This window comes from Malus sylvestris, chromosome 1 (genome assembly GCF_916048215.2).
Source record: "Malus sylvestris chromosome 1, drMalSylv7.2, whole genome shotgun sequence".
In the NCBI taxonomy this organism is placed as follows: domain Eukaryota; kingdom Viridiplantae; phylum Streptophyta; class Magnoliopsida; order Rosales; family Rosaceae; genus Malus; species Malus sylvestris.
Window position 1 is genome coordinate 25456271 of NC_062260.1, and position 18452 is coordinate 25474722.

At 37.7% G+C, this 18452-nt stretch overlaps 4 protein-coding genes across 5 annotated transcripts; all 4 read right to left on the bottom strand.

The window, feature by feature from the left end:
• Window positions 1-508: 508 nt before the first annotated feature.
• On the bottom strand, window positions 509-8021 carry LOC126632956 (structural maintenance of chromosomes protein 2-1-like). Of its 2 annotated transcripts, XR_007627154.1 has the most exons (22): window positions 7503-8021; window positions 6401-7081; window positions 6130-6273; window positions 5706-5996; window positions 5440-5625; window positions 5196-5360; window positions 5041-5100; window positions 4754-4816; window positions 4482-4573; window positions 4132-4228; window positions 3832-3948; window positions 3500-3718; window positions 3245-3385; window positions 3008-3175; window positions 2748-2932; window positions 2499-2592; window positions 2338-2426; window positions 1996-2221; window positions 1793-1867; window positions 1415-1565; window positions 1110-1297; window positions 509-578 (listed from the first exon to the last, which is right to left on the bottom strand). XR_007627154.1 is itself a non-coding variant. In XM_050303812.1 (21 exons), the coding sequence occupies exons 1-20, from the start codon at window positions 7986-7988 to the stop codon at window positions 1449-1451; spliced, it is 3696 nt and encodes a 1231-aa protein (XP_050159769.1). In that variant the 5' UTR covers window positions 7989-8021; the 3' UTR covers window positions 1069-1297; window positions 1415-1448. The 2 variants fall into 2 exon arrangements, 1 of the variants encoding a protein (XP_050159769.1); XM_050303812.1 differs by lacking the exon at window positions 509-578 and having other exon boundaries at window positions 1069-1297.
• A 305-nt stretch (window positions 8022-8326) lies between these two features.
• Window positions 8327-9785, bottom strand: LOC126632170 (probable aquaporin TIP5-1). The gene is made up of 3 exons (XM_050302429.1): window positions 9550-9785; window positions 9035-9285; window positions 8327-8793 (listed from the first exon to the last, which is right to left on the bottom strand). Exons 1-3 carry the CDS (start codon window positions 9677-9679, stop codon window positions 8410-8412), a joined length of 765 nt encoding a protein of 254 aa, XP_050158386.1. The 5' UTR covers window positions 9680-9785; the 3' UTR covers window positions 8327-8409.
• Window positions 9786-14140: 4355 nt separating this feature from the next.
• On the bottom strand, window positions 14141-16625 carry LOC126628556 (cell number regulator 6-like). Its single transcript, XM_050298294.1, has 4 exons — window positions 16333-16625; window positions 15675-15789; window positions 14694-14959; window positions 14141-14595 (listed from the first exon to the last, which is right to left on the bottom strand). Exons 1-4 carry the CDS (start codon window positions 16438-16440, stop codon window positions 14356-14358), a joined length of 729 nt encoding a protein of 242 aa, XP_050154251.1. The 5' UTR covers window positions 16441-16625; the 3' UTR covers window positions 14141-14355.
• A 649-nt stretch (window positions 16626-17274) lies between these two features.
• LOC126628559 (peroxisomal membrane protein 11B-like) lies at window positions 17275-18283 on the bottom strand. The gene has a single exon (XM_050298305.1). The coding sequence runs from the start codon at window positions 18049-18051 to the stop codon at window positions 17371-17373; it is 681 nt and encodes a 226-aa protein (XP_050154262.1). The 5' UTR covers window positions 18052-18283; the 3' UTR covers window positions 17275-17370.
• Window positions 18284-18452: the final 169 nt, after the last annotated feature.

Genomic DNA, 18452 nt, shown 5'->3' on the forward strand with positions numbered 1-18452 from the left:
AAAGCTAACTAATATATTATATATGCATGTGGGTCACCATTAAAGCAACAGTTGCTTCTATGAACAACAGGTGTTGCCTCCTCCTACCTTTCTCTCGATCTCTCTCATTCTTTCGCTCAAGCCAATGAGGATTTCTTCAGTGGTAAGGGCGTGTTTTTAGTGAATCCCTAATTCAAGTTCGATTTCAATTGCCAACCGTTTTTTAGGTGTGCGATCTGTAAATTTTTATAAATTTCTATCCATATCAACGAAAGTTAGTAGTTAAATGGTACGCGTAAGTCTTTCTGACTTAAAGTTGTGAGCCTATACTAATGCTAATAGTGGGAGTTACTAATCACCTTCTAAACTTTTTGTGAAAAAAAAAAGAAAAAGAAATGGAAAATGCTTGGGCATGCAAAAAGTTATTTTTTTTTGTTGGGTTTGTCGACTCTAAACCATAATTAAATAAATTAATCAAGTAATTTGGTATTCGACTTGCAAATTTGTCAAGGAATCAAGTCAATCAAAATTTGAAAAGTAACTAATTTATATTAGCATTATTCTTGGTCTTGCACACTGCACGCTCTTAGTTGACATTGCTCTAAAGTCAAATACAAGTACATTTGGACGGTTCTATTTTTAGTTCTTAAGAAGATTGGAAGATTGTAAGTATGAGATTGTTGCTTAATCTTGTGGCTTATACAGCCTAATTTGCAATTCTGGACTCTTTAAGCAACAATCCTAAACATTTATTTATTTTTTAAATTATAATACAATTATTTAATTTATCATCAATCAAACTTAAGACCTGCTAACATTAAATTATTACCACAAAAATCTTTTCTTTTTTTTTTTATAGAAAAGAATAGCATTAATAAGAAGCTTCGGGAACATCCTAGGCCTGGAGGGTCATGCAAAAGCACATTTCCGGCTTGATGCAGAATACAACCATTCCAAATCTAAAGATTGTTACAATTATGACCTAGTAAAATCATAGCATCCGCCGTGAAGGTTTGTCTCCCAGCAGACAAGGTTCCGTTTTACCCCATGCAAAAAAAAAAAAAAAAAAAAAAAAGGCCAGCCATGATATCTTCTAAAAATCGATTGATTTTATTTATCTTTAGTCAAACTCAAGACCTGCTAATCGTTAATTATATCACTAAACCAACAAGTTACAAAGTAAATATAAATGCGTTAGTTTCATGTTTAAATTTACAGTTTGACAGTTTTACACGTGCGGTCAAACAAGAAGTTTCCGTACACATGTTTCAGGTAAATAACCTTCACCGGCAGAGCTCCCGATCTGGAGACACACCATCTGAATTCCCAACCAAAACAAAAGGTTTAACCACCGAAACGCAGCGTTTGAGTGGTGTTTCTGTAAGTAAGAAAATTCAGTAGAAAAGACTGGTAAGGAGGGCGGGTGGAGAGGTACCTTGGTTTGCAAGAATCTCCAAAAGCAACCAAAATCACTTGTGCTTGGCTGCAGCAGTCCTTTGAACAGTCGAAACTCCATCCACGAATTTCGTTCGGAAAAGAACGTTGGCATTGTTGAACATGCCTTCTTTCAGCGAAACCACGATAAACTGCAAAATGTGAAAATCGAGAGAAAGATCAAGTTTCAAAGTATGGTTTATCAATAAGAAAATGATGCATGCCGTGCAAGGCGGTTAATATGAAGTTCCGAAGTTCTGAGAACCCTAGATACTTATTAGCCTGCATTTGACGCATGCTTTCGGAATTTAGAATCATGTCGAATATGTGTAAGTTGCGAAAATATGCTCTATTAAAGACACAAGAGAAACCACCAAACCTGGGAGTGGGGGAAATGAGTTTTGATCATTCTTCCAATGTTCTGCGTGTGGCTTAGATCAAGAGCCGCATCAACCTGTAAGTGAAATGACATCCCGACAACCACCTCGTGTAAGCAGAATAGCAAATAGAGAACAACAAGACATTGAAGGAGTTTAGTAAAGTGGAGAAGCTGGTTTTTGATACAGGAAAAATTAGGCGTACCTCATCCAGTATGTAAAGTGGGGCGGGTTTGAAGAGAAGCAATGCCAAGATCAGAGAAAGTGCAAGCAGAGATCGCTGACCTCCACTCAGTTCTGACAAGGACTGTTTCCAAACACCCCCAAATGCAACACGAACCTCAAGTCCATCTAAGAAGCTGCACCCTTCAGGAGGTTCAAGCTTTCCCATTGTGCCAGGCAAAAGGGTAGAAAAGATAGATCCAAAGTCACTGAAGAAAGAAAATATGAATTTGTAATAGTTGGATAAAGAACCAAGAACATTACAAACATAGAGAACTAATTAGCTAATTGTAAAGCTGCCTACCGATTTGAGAAGAAGACTCACCTGTTAACTTTTACCCAAGTAACTTTCAGTGTTTCCTTCTTTTTCTCATCCAGCTCTTCAATCACCTTCTTGATCTTAGACTTATCATTCTACGAAAGCCAAAAGTAGAGTAAGTAAAAGAAAGCAATAACATGTATGTGGGCAGAAGAAAAGTAAACAACCTCAATGATGTTCTTCTTAGACATTAGGTCATTGTACTCATCTTCTGCTTTCTCGAACATGGCCATAACTTTCTTATTCACCCTTTTCTCAAGGCTGCAAAAAGGAGAAAAGTCACCTTCTTGGCACCATGCAAGATACTAATAGCATAACTTCAGAAGTTTAGAACATATCAAATTGAGAATTCTTGTGTCCTAGAAGCAACTGATAAAAACCAAAAATGAAGAGAAAGTGAATTCCAAGTCACGAACCCAGACTGTTGGGCCTGCAGTCTCTCAAATTCTTCCCTTGCATTACGAGGATCCCGCAAGGAAAAATCATAATCAGTCCCATTTTTACCAAATAACTGTTTCTCAGATGCAATCCAGGCATGTTTCTCTACCAATCTATCAACTTTGGTAGAGCAATCTTTCTGCTCCATTTCCATTCGTTTTACCTAGAAAAATTGAAAAGGAGGTTGGTTAGCATGTAATGGTGTAGAGAACTTTACAAATATATAGAGGATAATTACCTCATTTTCCATTTTCTTCCTTTCAAGATTTGTCTCACTAAGTTTATGCTGAAGTGTTTGTTGCTCCTTAAGAATGCCACTAATTTGGGAATCACAATCCTTCATCTTCATACGAATTGAGTTAAGCTCAGATTGGGCACTATCATGAATATTTCTTGTACAACCTACCTGCAAAGGAGAAGCACGCACCATGAAACTTGTATCCAAAAGATCTCCAAATCAAATATCAGTGTTTACCTTTGCTCTCTGTTCTTCCACTTCTGAAACTAGGTTGTTAATTTGTGTTCTCAAAGAAGCTAATTGAGTCTTTAAAGATGCAAGTTCCTTTATAACAGCTTCCTTTTCCATAATAAGCTTCTCTTTTTCATTCTCATGACCCTAGCAGTGAATAATATCATGTCACACAAAAGTTGACGGGCTACCGCAGAATCAGGCAGCTACTTCAAAATCGAGCAACTAAGATAATACCATGCAAAAATAATCATAACCTACCTTGAGATTCTTTGAAGCTGATTGCATTTGAGTTTTTGTTTCTTTAATCTTCTTTTCAAGATCTTTGAGCCTTCCCTCCCGACTATTATCATTCTCTTTGATTGATTTCTCAAGTAATGAAACTTTATTCACACAATCTTCATACAACAGCTGTTTTTCTTTTGCTGCAAATTGTGCTTCTAGAAGTTCCTGCTCAATCCTTTTTACTAATTCACCAAGCTAGTAACACCAAGAAATCATTATAAACCATGTCACTATAGGAACCAGTAAAGGAAGTTGCAATATAAAGGGTGTGGTTGGTATGCAAAGTGAAAGAGAGGACTGGACAAAACCTTATGATGCTCATTTTGCTCAGCCCTGCCCTGGAATAATGAAAGGTCATAGGATTTAAGTTCCAACTGTGCTTTAATGTCCATGAACTTCTTCTGAAGAGGCAGAAGCTCTGTAATCTGCAATTTAAGAAGTTGACAAAATATAAAACCCGTGTAAATGCTTCCAATTTGCAAAGAAATGCAAAAACATCTCCAAAAATACAGTATTTAAGATATGCAAACAAGAAGGATCCTAACTATCACAAAATTCATTTCATTTGTTCTTATTTAAAGAAAGAGAACAAGATTCTTATGGTCAACCTTAGCTTCAATTTCGGTCAATCTTCTCTGATGCACAGAAAGTTTTTGTTCAGTCTCTGCCAGCTCGTGAAGTTGCCTTAACAAATCACCCCCACCCCTGTGACAGAGTAAATGGTTTCTTTAATAGGCTGACTAGCTAGATGTAGACAAAAGCAATTAAAACAAATTTTAGAGAAATGTAAGATTTTAGTTACTCAGTGTAGCATGCATATTACGAAGAAGACAATAACTAGTTTGGAACATTCACCAGGAAAATGTTAACGACAACAAGAATTTGAAAGATGGGGACAAAAGCAACAGATATATGGCTATTCCAATTTGAACTAAGGAGACAAACAACAATGACTTACTTGCGGCTTCCACCAGTCAAAAGGCCACTAGGCTGAAAGATATCACCTTCAAGAGTGACACTTGGGGTGCGAATTTCCTTGTTAAAAGCAACCTAGAAAACATTCAAGGAGATGCAATTTGTGTCATGCACCCTTCTAAATATAGATTTCATTTTCATAAAAGTACAATATTACAGAATCATTCTACACCAAATCAAACATAATCAAGATGAGAAGCATGTGCACTGTTAAAGAAATATTATACATGAACAAATTAGCAAAGTTTGGCCTACCTCCTTTGCAGCATCTACGGTTTTGCAAACAAAGGTTGAACCAAAAACGAATTCCATAGCACTCTGCAATAAAAATTGAAATTCAAAAAGAGCAGAATATAAAATTCCAAAATCCTTTGTTCGAATCTGCATAATATCCCAAAGAAGAAAGAAAGAAGCCTACAACAAAAAGTATCAATAATTGTCTCAAGTATAGAAAACACACATCAAAGAACTCTACACTCCATATTATATGTATTAAAAATAATATCAGGTTTAAGTTTTATATGGGGCTGCTTGATGCATACCTTCAATTCATTATCATACCCAACCAAAGAAAGTGCAAGCTCTGCATTCTCCTTGCCAACCTGAAATTGAAGCCAAGTTTCAGCAAATACGCTACACAACTGAGAGAATAAGGGTGGCGTGAAAGGGAGGTGGGTTCTATTGGTAGAGAACTAACCAATTTAGAAGCAGCTTGTTGAACCCTAGGATGAACAGTATACGGTTGTATTTTGTTCAGAGGTATAATTGTTACTCTTCTTCGAAGGTTGCCATTCTGAAGAAGTTGTTTTCCTGTACTTTCTGTGTCTACAACAACATTAAACAACTTTCCACCAGCAGTAACCTGCGAAACGAATCAATCTAAGAATTAATACATTATCTAACTCATGAAATAAAATTCTCAGTTGCAAATTCATTCTGACCTCTAAGGCAGTCATGGTGGAGCTATCCTTCACTTTGATAAGTTTTGCAACTACACCCTTGACCTTGGACCTATCAAAGTTATTCACAGGATCCCGATAGGCAAACTCAACATTCGATAATTGAGCTGAAAGATTTCGCATTTCATCCCTCAACTTCTGCACCTCCCCCAACTCAGACGCACGATCCTGAAGAAATATTCATAGAGCTAAACTGAAATTGAACTATTTACGTGCAGAGAAAATGATCAAACATAAATCACGTTTACCTTTTGTAATGCTTCCATCTGGCCCTCTTTATATGGAACAGACTTCAGTGCATTTTCAAGATTTTCCAGATCTCTTTTTCTAGCAGTAAGTTCACTCTTAACCGCATCAGCTTCTTCACATTTTGACATTAGTTGTTTATTTTTCTCTTTCAACTCCCTTTGACAATGACTTATTTTTGTGTTCAGCTGTTTTAGTTCTGTTTCAGCATTCCCAACAGCTACTTTGGCATCACCCAGTTGATCTTCGAGGCATTTCTCCTCATTTCCACTGCTCTTGCCCGCTAGTACACCCTAAACATAGTATATTTAAAATATTAGTCGCCTCAACCATTGTGATTATAATTTATAATAAATAATATGGCTTTCATGCACATTGATCATTGACAATATAAAGTAGAAAACCAACATATAGATACAAATTTACCTGATAATCCTTTTCATACTCATTCAGTGTCTGAGAAAGTTCCTCTGCTCTCTTTTTCAAATCAGCTGCTCCTTCTTCAGCCTTTCTTATAGCAAAGTCCGTCTCTTTTACAGACTGCTTCATGTCTTCAATATTGTTAACAATCTGCCAGCATCAAGGATGTCATAATCCAATCGTTAAACTAAGTAATATAAGGAATAACAATAGAACAAACTTGAAAGCGCCTGACAGCATTAGAAGAATCTAGCGAGTCATAGACTACAACATTTACCTTTTCAGCATTTTTATTTTCAATACCAAGAGTGTCCTCTTTATTACTCAACACAGACACTTCCTTCACAAGATCTTGAGAAAGCGCATCTAACTTGTCAGACAAAGCTTTTACTTCTCCACCCATTCTAGCCTCCTTTTCAGCAGTCAACTTCGACACTTGTGTCTCCATTTCCTGTATTTCTCCCTTCATCTTTCTCATATCATCATCAACCTCGGAAATCCTGGCCTTCACTTGTTCCAGCTCAGACGCTGCACTGTCTCTAATTCTCTCTGCTTGAACATATTCATGTGCAATGCAAAACCTTTTCAGGCGATCCAAGTCAGCGTTTCCATTAGCCCATTGCATATATTGGGCCCTTTCTCTCCTCAACTTGTCCAAGGCAGGCAGTATCTCCTGATCAAGAAGCGTATTGATCTCATCAACTTTACTCTGCTTCTTCTCAAGTGTCTTCAAAGCGGCCTCTTTCTTGGTCTCATACATTCTCGTCCCAGCAGCCTCCTCAAGCATAGAGAGAATCTCGGGTGGTTTCATATTCAAAACCTTGGTAATGCGCCCTTGCATTATCAGAAAATGCGGGTTGTTAACATTGAGCTGCACTGAATGAAAAAGGTTCTGGACCTGACTAGGCTGTGCAAGTTTCCCATTGATCAAATACTTGTTCCTTCCACCAACCACAATCTGTAAAGCAAACAAATAGCTTCTCATCAGCCACTTAGCACTCGCTTTGTTTGAGCCCAACAACAAAAAAATTTGCATGCAATTCGATACCATGGAAGTTATTAGCCCTCACCAGATTGTTACCAAAATCAAGATATTTTAAGAAAAACAAAAAAATCCGAAGTTGAACTAAAAAAGGAACAGCAAATCTCATCACACACTTAACAGTTAACACCAGTTAGTTCATTTCTACTCAAAATTCTAAAATATGGAAAGAATTAGACAATTCAATTACAGGGGACATACAAGCAAAATAAAATTGAACACCAATTGGACACCAAAACCAGACCCAATTGACAAAACCCAGCAAAATTCAAGATAATGTAAGCGAAATTGAACAGTAAAACGAGACCCAATTGTGAAAACCCAGGAAACGAAATACCTGACGGGTGACGGTGATTTCGGAATGTGCCTCGTATCCGAGGGGACTACGGGCGCGGTCGGAATTGTCGAAGACGATGGAGACCGTGGCCTTGGTGATTCCCGCCTGGCCCTGCTTGTAGACGAGTTCCTGGAGGTTGGCGGCGCGGACCTGCTGCAAATTGGTTATGCCCAAGACGAAGCAGATGGAGTCGAGGATGTTGGACTTGCCCGACCCGTTCAGACCCGTTATGGCGTTGAAAAAGGGGTCGAAGCCGGGCACCACCGTCCTCGTCGCGTAGGACTTGAAGCCCTCCAGGCATACCTCCTTGATGTACATTTTCTGCCGTGAGCCGAGAGCCGAGAGCCAAGAGCCGAGAGGGTTTTCGATTTCAATGGAGGGTGTACGGACAGTGAGAGATTTGAAAACCCTAGAACGAGGAGCTTTCTCTGCTTCTGCTTCTCTTTCCTCTCTGAAAGTCGAAAGTTTTCGAATTTTCAATCTCATCACGCGGGACGTGCAAGGCGGGAACTTGGGAACCCAACGACGTCGTTTGGAGTTTTATTGGACCGGTTTGTTAAAAAGTCAGTGGGAAATGTCAATGGGACTCTAAATAAACTACCATGGAGTGGCCCTGTGGTTGGAGATGAATTCCAAATCAGTATTCTGCATGGTATGTTTTAAATTCGATTTCTAATACTAATGAATCGTCGGTCCGTATTTCAATCTATTATAATTATTCAGTGTTTTAGTATAAAAATTAGGATAAATATTACTCCCCCACAAATAACAAAGTACATGAATTAATTAGTACGAACTAAAAATTAAAGCAAAAAGAGTAGTCTTGGAATTAACTACACAAATGCTACACCAAAAACAACTAAAAAATGTTATAAAACAAACGAAGATTAATGCCTAATACAAATATCTAAGAAACATTAATCGAAGAAAATCCCGTAAGAGAATCCGGAGATTGGGTAGGGTACACCACATTATCATACAGTAGTCCAGCAACCGCCGCGCCAATCAGAGGCCCCACCCAATAAACCGCCTGGTACCTGAAACTGCCGGCAACGACTGCCGACCCGAATGCACAAGCCGGGTTCATAGACCCACCAGAGAACGGCCCCGTTGCTAAAACATTGACTCCTGCCATGAATCCAACTGCCAGGGGTCCAACGCCCCCAAATGCACCATGCCTTCGGTCACCGGCAACATAAACTGTGTACACCAGCCCAAATGTCAGCACGCCCTCCAAAACCGACGCCCTAAAACCCGTCATCTCTTCGGTGATTCCGTAGGTCGGAACATGCTGCGCAGTCCCAAAAAAAGGTTTGTCACTAGGGTGTGAGATTAGGGTTAATATTAGTTCGTTGAAATCCTTTCGAAAATGCGACTCCAAACCAATAAGATTTGCGAGAATCAAAGAAACGCAAGTTGAAATCGGTTTAGTATAAAATGTATGAGATTCGTTGAAAAAAAAAACTAGCTTGCATTGTTGAGGTCCAAAAACTTACAATGAAAAATAGTTATAGAGAAAAGTTTTTTTTTACCTGTCCAACAGTAGTGACTTTCAAGAGAAGGCATGCCATGATAGAAGCCACCATCTGAGAAATCCAGTAGCAGATGGCATTGAGGACACTAATGTGTCCTCCGACCGCCATGCCGAAGGTGACTGCCGGATTGATGTGGCCGCCAGAGACGTTGGCTGCAATGTAAATGGCCGAGGACAATGCGAAGGCGTTGGCGACGGCAACCATCACCAAACTTGCTGGATCCGATGCAGTATCCGGCATCAACTTCCCTGCCACATTATAACACAACCAAGTACTTAAAGTGACGACATTTTTGTCTCAGTGTAACGGACCCAACATACACAATAAATTAAATTTTATTTTCGAAACTTACATTACACTAAAACTATAACAAAAACTTTTAAGTTTAAATTACGATTTGCTTCTTTTTCACACGTCACGTGAGATGCGTGAGAAAGAAACGTATACATTTCAGGATAGGAAAGTAATTCCGCTAACACAAAAAGTGAAAACTAATGGAAAGAAAGACTCACTTGACGACATCATGGAGCCAACAACGGTGAACACGAAGAAGAAGGTTGATATGAACTCTGCAAGATAAGATCGGAGGGCGCTGGGAGTGATTGCTTTCTGAAGTCGAGCGGTCAATGCAATCCTAGCCATTGATCCAAATCAAATGTAAAAATCAAAACACGATGTTGAAGAACGAATTGAATCCTCAGGGTAATTTTAGAGGAGAGTTTTGGTGTAAATGAGAGTGAAAAAACAGAGGTGAAATCGAACAGTTAACGCAACATTTGTTTTGTAAAGGAGTTACTTATATATTTGAGCAAGAAAAAAATGGCAACGTTTTGGTGAAGGGTTGTGAAGGTTGGAGAGATTTTTCAGTATGACCGAAACACAGGTGGTACATCACGTGTCACTATAAAAATAGTAGATATGTGTGTGAAAAAATTAATAACTTAAAAAGTAAAACTTTCCACCAATTATATAAAATCATGTGATGTATTACCCATATTTCGATTACAATGAAAAATTTCTTATGAAGGTTGATGGAGTTTCCAAAAATGGTTAAACACCAAGCCACGGGGCAATGTACACGTTCGCATGATTGGGATGACATGGGTGATTGGTGGACTCTTTTTCTTCCATATTTCATATCCTCCTCTTTAAATAGTTACGATTAAGTCACGTCAGTATCCAATGTTGATTTTTTTATAGAGAGAGACAAAAAATAAAGTGTGAGAAGAGAAGAAGGAAATAGAGTGAATTAGGAGGAGAGAAAATCTTACTCATGTAACTATACCGTTACACAACTTTCTTCAAAACACAAATGTGTTTCCTTTGTTTGATACGAAATTATCATGAGAGTAACAAAATGGTGAAACATTTATAATATTCAAATTGTGCTTCTCTTATTAGGAGTTTCAAAAAATAAATAAATAAATTTCACAATCGTGATTGCGCATGGACGTAATTAATAACAGCTCTTATTTTATTTGCTTTTTTGATTTGCTACATTTCAGGTCCATATTAACATACGTATTTTGTAATTAGTAAGATTTTGGATCGGAATAACGACACCCTAATTCAGTCTTATTTGGCATTCAAAATCTTTTTCATACAAAATTAGTACTAATACCAACAAGTGATCGCTTAAGCTACAAGTCATTCATTCAATATATTTCTTTTACTATATACCAACAAATAAAACATCATCTCATAACGAAAGTTTGTTGTATTGTCGAATTATAAAAAAAATGACAAAAATCTTAAAACATATTGAGCAAATTAAAAACATTACAATACATGAAACAAAAAAAAAAGAACCAAATTGATTAACCCTATGATCTAAACTCAAGATATTAAAATTTGAGGCAGAAAATAGTCTTCAAGAACTCCAAACAACCAGCAAGCGAGGCACGTCTCTTTCTTTTAGCCCTATATATTACCGCACTCCTCATGTGCGTCTCCAGGTGATCTTCTATCTGCATATATTTACTCCTCCTGTGCTTCTCCAGGTCATCTTCTCTGTACATAAAATCCCTCACGTCGTTTTTACCATAAAGGACATCTCCCACCCCAGTCTCCGCCGCTGCACTGCCGTATTTAGTAGAACAAGCTGGGGACAATATTGAAACTCCATAACAAGGTGGTGAGTTTTCCGCCGCGTGCTTTTGCTCAGCGTACGCACCACCACGACCGAGAGAAAATTCACTGTGCATGATGGAAGAAGCTAAAAACATATATTCTTTCTTGTGGGAATTTAATTCAGTGAAGAGTCCCGTACATTATATATATATTGTTTTTTTCTGTGAGGCAAATATGTATTTTATTTAGCATAGGAGAAGGCATGATTATTCCGTTTTTATATCTTAAAGCTGTTAGAACTTGGCTACTAAAATGTAATTAGTCCTTATAGGATAAGAAGTCCTTATGTGTTTATAATAAAGAAGAAATTAGGTTCACATCATTCTTTTTGCTATTCCATTGATTAAAATTCTATTCATTTTTAATTTTTGATCAAGGTCATTGGGTGTTAATAGCATCATTAATTATTTGAATAATAAAATATTTTTATTTTTAAATATATTCCTTTAGTGTTAAATTGTTACAATTAGTATATTTATATTTATAGCTAAATTTTTTATCATATATTTTTATTTTTAGTTTGTACCTATTTTTAATTTGTACCAAGTTTTTTTTCATTTTTAATTTGTACCCATATATTAGTTTCTTTTTGTGCCCTATTTTTTTAAGTTTTATTTGTGTTTGTACCCATATGTATACCGTCACGTGACATTGTATATTTAATCAATGATAGAAAAATTACATATGATATATTTATGTTTTATGCCTAAACTTTGTATCATATATTTATATTTTTAGTTTGTAACCACTTTTAATTTGCAACATTTTTTTTAAAATTTGTAGTATTTTCTTTTTAGTTTTATTTTGTACCCATATATTAATTTCTTTTAGCGCCTGTATTTTTTAAAAATTCATTTGTACTCATAATTTTTTAATCTTTTATATGTACCCTAATTTATTTATAATGTACACTTTATTCTTTATTAATGTACCACTTTGTTATATGCGAAATGTACCAATTTTTTTGTAAAATGTACCAATTTTTTTAAGCGGTCTTTTGATATGGGTCAAAAGTAATTAAAAATTGGACCTATTTCAAAAGTCAAAAGTCACTAAAAATTTGACATATTTCAAAAGTAGACCTATAAAATTGAACCTATTTCAAATTTTCCATTTTTTTAACACCATGGATACATTCTTTTGCCATTTATTATTTCTTATTTTTACATAGTTTTTATCCATTTATTCAATCAAAATGTTTGAATTTTTTTATTGTAACCGTTTCTAATAGTATTATAATGAGATATTTTAAATTTATAGGATTATAAATCTCATAAAATATCAAACAATTAATGTCAAAACTATAAAAATATTAATATTAATTGTAATATAATGAGGTGTACAAAGTCAAGGGATTTTAATCAAACTTTGAATACCATTAAGGTTTTAGTAAAAGAACGTTAAAGATTAGAGACCGCATCCAAAGTATCCCAATAAATTTGTTACTTGAAATTTGATTAGAATTAATTAATATGTGATGAATCTACGCGAACTTAATTAGAACTAATTAATATGTGATTATCCACTTTTGTTTTGAATCATATGGTTGCTTCTTTTCTTTTTCGATCGAAAACGTTGGATTTCATTCCCAAATTAACATCGTTGTTTTTTTGTAATTAGTATTATTTGGAGCGGAATAACAACACTCTAATTCTGTCTTATTTGCCATTTAAATTATTTTTCATACAAAACTAGTACTAATACCGTTACATGTGATCGAGCATAGACCTCGAGTGCAAGGCAGCCAAGAGTCATAGACCTCCGGTGCAAGGCAGGAGAACTGATCGCTTGAGTTACAAGTCATTCATTGAAAATATTTCTTTTACTATATACCAGCATATAAAACATGATCTCATAACGAAAGTTTGTTGTATCGTCGAATTATAAAATATGATAAAGATCTTAAAACATATTGAGCATTTTTTTTAGTACATCGATATGTTTACATTAATGGGAGAGTGAGTTTGGTTAAACCATACTATAAGCAGTCTAATTTGGTATCGAATTCGACATCCACGAGATTCGAACTAAGACCTTTCACTTCCAAATAAAGAGGAATACCACCAGACCTTAGTACTGAGTTATGACCTAAACTCGAGCTATTAAAATTTGAGGCAGAAAATAGTCGTCAAGAACTCCAAACAACCAGCAAGCGAGGCACGTCTCTTTCTTTTAGCCCTATATATTACCGCACTCTTCATGTACTTCTCCAGGTTATCTTCTCTCTGCATAAACTTCTTCGTCCTGTGCTTCTCCACATCTTGTCTGTAAATAAAATCCCTCACGTCCTTTTTACTATAAAGGACATCTCCCACCCCCGTGTACATATAATCCCTCACGTCCTTCTTACTATAAAGGACATCTCCCACCCCCGTCTCCGCCGCGGCACTGCCGGATTTAGTAGAACAAGCCGGGGACAATAAAGAAAGTCCATAACAAAGTGGTGGGTTTTCCGTCGCGTGCTTTTGCTCAGCGTACGTACCACCACGACCGAGAGAAAATTCACTGTGCATGATGGAAGAAGCGAAAAACATATATTCAATTTTCTTTCTTGTGGGAATTTAATTTAGTGAAGAGTCCCATACATTATATATATAAACTTTTTTTTCTGTGAGGCAAATATGTACTTTTATTGGCGTAGGAGAAGGAATGATTATTCTGTTTTTATATCCTAAACCTGTTAGAGCTTGGCTACTAAAATGTAATTAGTCCTTTTCGGATAAGAAGTTCTTGTATGTTTATGTTTTTTACTTGGCAATTGCCAGCTAAAAGATAGATTAATCCACGTGGACTTCGTTAAAATTAATTAATATGTGATTATCCACACCACTTTGTTATGAATCATATAGCAGGTTCGTTTTGAAAACGTAGGATTTCATCTCCAAACAGAAAGATTATGGACTCGTTTAGAAGTGCTTTCAAAGTGAGGCTCCCCTCCCTCCTAAACTTAAAAAATACAAGCACACAACAATGTATCCAATTAGACGTGAAATCTTTTCAAAATTAAAATGTCTCCAATCCTCACTGCAATGGAAAAGGATAAGATTCTATATAGATTGAGGTTTATACAGATTAATATTAAGCAACTGTGTAGACGACTTCCCGTGTATGTGCCATCAAACCATTTTACAACAATGCCGGCAGCTCACACACATAAAACCCTAGTGAAATGATGCTTAGCTTAAATCCTACAATGCCTGCATCTCCATATTGGTGTGGCCATTATTGTTGGTATTGTCGGTAGAGGATGGTGCAGCAGAGTCCTGGTTGTCGTCAGCAGACTTCATCTGTTGAACTTGGGGCGGGTTGACGACAGTCATTGGCATCACAGCATTGTCCGAGAGGCGTCCCTTCATCTCCCTGTGCTCTTGGCACAAGGCGCACCAGTGCAAGCAGCAGTGTGTCAAGCATGGGTCACACGGCGAGTTCTGCAGTCAACAACGCAATTAAGCATCCAGCAAGCTTCAGTTAAGAAAAATATATTCCACATGACATAAACTTGAGATACAGATAAACAAAAGGTTACCTTTAGATGATACTTCTTCTGCAAGGATTGCCGGACAAGACCTGTATATATCCCACACATCCACCAAGAAAATAACAGACCCTCGCAAATAAGAAATGAAGTCCTTGGGTCAATGCCATGGAAGATTGCAGTTAATGCTGCCAGAGTCATACCACCTTCAATACAAACGGCATGACAAATGCACGGTCTGTTCCAAGGGGTATCGTCTCTTAGGCTCTCAACATTGCGCCCAAACAGAACACATGGACAAAATAACCCTGTCAAGCCTGAAGAGGTAACGAAAGGCACAGTGTTATCAGTAGACCATGTTTTTATATTGCAGAAAACGAATTACTGGAACTAGAGTCTAGATACACAGTAGTACGAGCAAGGAATTTCATGCTTATCAATCACAAGACTATGGTCAACCAATTGAATGGGCAGAAACATCCTACTTGATAAAGTTAGAGGCGGCATTCAGAGCATAAGACTAATAAATTGTAATAAAAGAAGGGAATTGTTATTGGCACTCCAAATTTCTCATTCTACACTCCAAAATTTCTATATTTAGAAAGAAAAATACACTTAGCGTAGAATGAGATTTTTGGAGTGCCAATAACACTTCCCTAAAGGAATATGAAACAGGGCAATGCTAGAGTTATAAATTTCAAACTTTTGAAAGGCAAGCATGATAGCTTGTTCCGAGCATTCAATATTCCAGAGACAAACCCCAACAGACGCAAAATACCCCAGACAAATCGAAAGGAAGAAGATATCTTATCAAATATAGCCATAAGCATCATAGAATTTAACACATACACCGCTATAGTTGCATATTTGTGAAAAGAAAAAAAAACCCTATTGCAAGGGCTTTGCGCTTTGTTTATGAGGCAAGCTCAGTGGGCCACCAAATCCCCCGCAAAAGGAAAAGATCAAAATAAATGGAAATCAAAGGTAAGCAGCAGTACAAGAAATGAAAAGCTAGTTCCCATATCAACTTACAACTTTCTCTATCTTCAGCACAGCCAAAAATTCCGGTTGTCCAAGGCTCATCTGCAGGGGCCTGATAGCTGTCAGGTAAAGGCTGTCCACATTCGTTACACCTGTGAACATTCAACTGGCCCATAACACACAAGATCAGTTGCCGAATCACATTCTCATCCGATCCAACGACTTAAAATTACAACCCTCCAATGCAAACAAACTCACATGTAAAATTCACAAATTCATCAACATCTACCCCATAAACCTACAACATAAATGTAGTTTATCGACCATATTCAAGTTGTAGCCAAAACCAACTACGAAAATTCTAGATCTGAACAATTCCGTGATGTACCAATACGACTTCAAAAATCTGATTTACATCTTATCCCGGAAATGGCATTATACAAATTACAAAGCCCCAATTTTTTTTACTATAAATTTCTTCAATCCCCCCAAAAACCTTCTAATCAGAAATACATACAAAAAACTAGAAAAAATTAACAATCCAAACCAAATCTCACCAACACAAATTTAACGAAATACAATTCATACAAAATCATACAGGAAAACAAATGGGATATTAGCAACGGAGTTTCCAGAGCAAACCCATGTCAAATTAACAAAAAAATACGACGAACCGGTCTAGAGAGAGAGTGTGTGTGGGTTGAGAAACCTGAGGAACTTCGATGGGCTGATTGAGCTCGCCGGGATTAATGTCCTCCGCCGGCGCTTGTTCTTTCGTCAGCTTCACATACCGCGAGTGCGCAGTCCCATCCGCCATCCGATCTGCTCTGCTCCCTCCGGCACCGCTTTGGGAAAACCCGGGACTAATTAGTGAGGGAAGATCCGGACTGGGACTAGATTTGCGCCGGTCAACTTTTGTCTTCTTAACGCTTACTTAATAACATGTCTTTGCGAGTCTCTCTCTTCCGCTTCGGCCTTCAGATTTGTTTGGATTGCTGTCTTCTTTCCCCGTCGTTCGGTGTAATACGACTTGTCGATGTCCGCCGATAAATGTGGTTGCATACGATGTCGTTTCGAGAGACGGACTTGGGTTTTCTACGACATGTCCTTTTTTTGGCGACTATTTAGATTTCTAACCAATCAAATTGTATCTCAATATCTCTTTCATTACGTGATTAGTCAAAATTGAAAATTTAACCTGCTTACTTATGAGACCGTCCCAGACCATTTAGTAATCATCTATGTATATGAGAATTTATGGTTTTGAATTTAAGATAATCCTTCATAACGATTGGACTCAAAACTCAAATTTTGATTCAACACTTTGCTTCCTTTCCTCTTCGTTATAGGACGCAAATTTTGAATTTCCAGTTAAACGCAACCTTAATTTTAGATCATTATTTTAAAACATTATTGTAGAGGTCGCACTTGGTACGATGGCAAGTGCCTTCGCCCATAAGCGGTAGGTCTCGGGTTCGAGACTTTGGAGCAGCCTCTTCATAAAATGGGGGTAAGGCTAGCCGACATTCACCTCTCCCAGACCCTACGTAAAGCAGGAACCTTGTGCACTGGGTACGACTTTACCTTTACCTTTATTTAAAAACATTATTGTGTAGTACTGAAACACGATTATGTGATATTACAACTTCACTTGTTAAGATAAAGCATGTATACATATTAACGATGCAGTAGAGATGCTGAATTTACAAACTTCAGCTCTAAACACAATTAACAAGAGCGTAATCACTTATGAAGGCCAGTTTCTGTACCAACCGGACCATGCAGATACCAAACCACTAATCCCGAGAGTGACAGCATGATTACAGAACGGATTAGGCTCGATGTCCGCGATTCCGATGATCAAATCCGCAACATTAGCCGCCACTGCCATTAATCTCATCACTCTATCAGCCCTAATCTTTCTCAAACTCTCGCTCTTCGTCTCCGCAGACTTGTCCTCCAAGGCAGCAACCTTTTTCTCCGTCTCCACGCCCTCTTTCAACGCAATGAAATCCAAAACGATGAAGAAAACATACCCAAACGACTCACCGAACGCCGATATAAAGCTCATCTTTCGCGCCAGATTCGGGTTCAGAGTCCCGATTCTGGACAGCCAGAGAAAATGGTCGAAAAAGAAGTAGACCATCTCCCCAGCATTAGCAAGAACGGCTAGGAACCGAAGCGTAGGGGTGGAGCCGGGGCTTCTTCTCAGCGCATTGAATCCCGTGAGAAACCGCCCCGTTCGAAAGGCCTTCCGGCTAAGCCCCGATGCAACTTCCCACTGCTTGGCTCGCTGCGCGATTTCGGGGTTCTTGGCCTCGGCGTGCCAGTGCGCAATCTTGGAGACGTATTGGAAGGTTTTGACAAGCTTGTCAATGCCGTCTCTCTTTGCCAGGAAGATAACAAGTTTGTCTACTGTGTCGTTCATGATTGAAAATTTGCGCAGCGGATGGTTTGGTTGTGATTGGCGATGAAGAAGTATGAATCCCGCTAGCTGGATGGGAGGATTTTGGGGTTGGATTAGTAGAAGAAACGAGAGATAAAGAGCACCACAGAAGTTGCAGGATTTTGGATAATAGCATACAAGCTTCTGTGGTTGGACTGCATGCCATGCAACTAGCTAACCGTAGTAGGCCTTCTTGTCTTTAGCCGATAACGGTCCAAGCGTGTTATCTCCACAAAACTAGACCTCAAATTTAACCTCAACCAAAAAATCATTTAGGTCACGATACGTCACGTGTTCGAATTTCCTTCGCCAATATCGCTTGTATTTTCTACTTGTTTTTAGACTTGGTTTCAACATATTGGATGTGTAATTCGTTGTATCTT

Excerpts from the sequence above, each read along its gene's own strand:
- LOC126628559 (XM_050298305.1), bottom strand. The coding sequence starts at position 18,051 with ATGAACGACACAGTAGACAAACTTGTTATCTTCCTGGCAAAGAGAGAC.
- LOC126632956 (XM_050303812.1), bottom strand. The coding sequence starts at position 7,988 with ATGAGATTGAAAATTCGAAAACTTTCGACTTTCAGAGAGGAAAGAGAA. Across the intron at positions 7,082-7,502 it reads AAATCACCGTCACCCGTCAG|ATTGTGGTTGGTGGAAGGAA; the intron begins GTATTTCGTTTC and ends TTTGCTTTACAG. Across the intron at positions 4,574-4,753 it reads CCGTAGATGCTGCAAAGGAG|GTTGCTTTTAACAAGGAAAT; the intron begins GTAGGCCAAACT and ends AATGTTTTCTAG.
- LOC126628556 (XM_050298294.1), bottom strand. The coding sequence starts at position 16,440 with ATGGCGGATGGGACTGCGCACTCGCGGTATGTGAAGCTGACGAAAGAA. Across the intron at positions 14,960-15,674 it reads TGCTGAAGATAGAGAAAGTT|GCTTGACAGGGTTATTTTGT; the intron begins GTAAGTTGATAT and ends TTACCTCTTCAG. Across the intron at positions 14,596-14,693 it reads AGAAGAAGTATCATCTAAAG|AACTCGCCGTGTGACCCATG; the intron begins GTAACCTTTTGT and ends TGTTGACTGCAG.
- LOC126632170 (XM_050302429.1), bottom strand. The coding sequence starts at position 9,679 with ATGGCTAGGATTGCATTGACCGCTCGACTTCAGAAAGCAATCACTCCC. Across the intron at positions 9,286-9,549 it reads TGGCTCCATGATGTCGTCAA|GGAAGTTGATGCCGGATACT; the intron begins GTGAGTCTTTCT and ends ATAATGTGGCAG. Across the intron at positions 8,794-9,034 it reads AAGTCACTACTGTTGGACAG|CATGTTCCGACCTACGGAAT; the intron begins GTAAAAAAAAAC and ends GGGACTGCGCAG.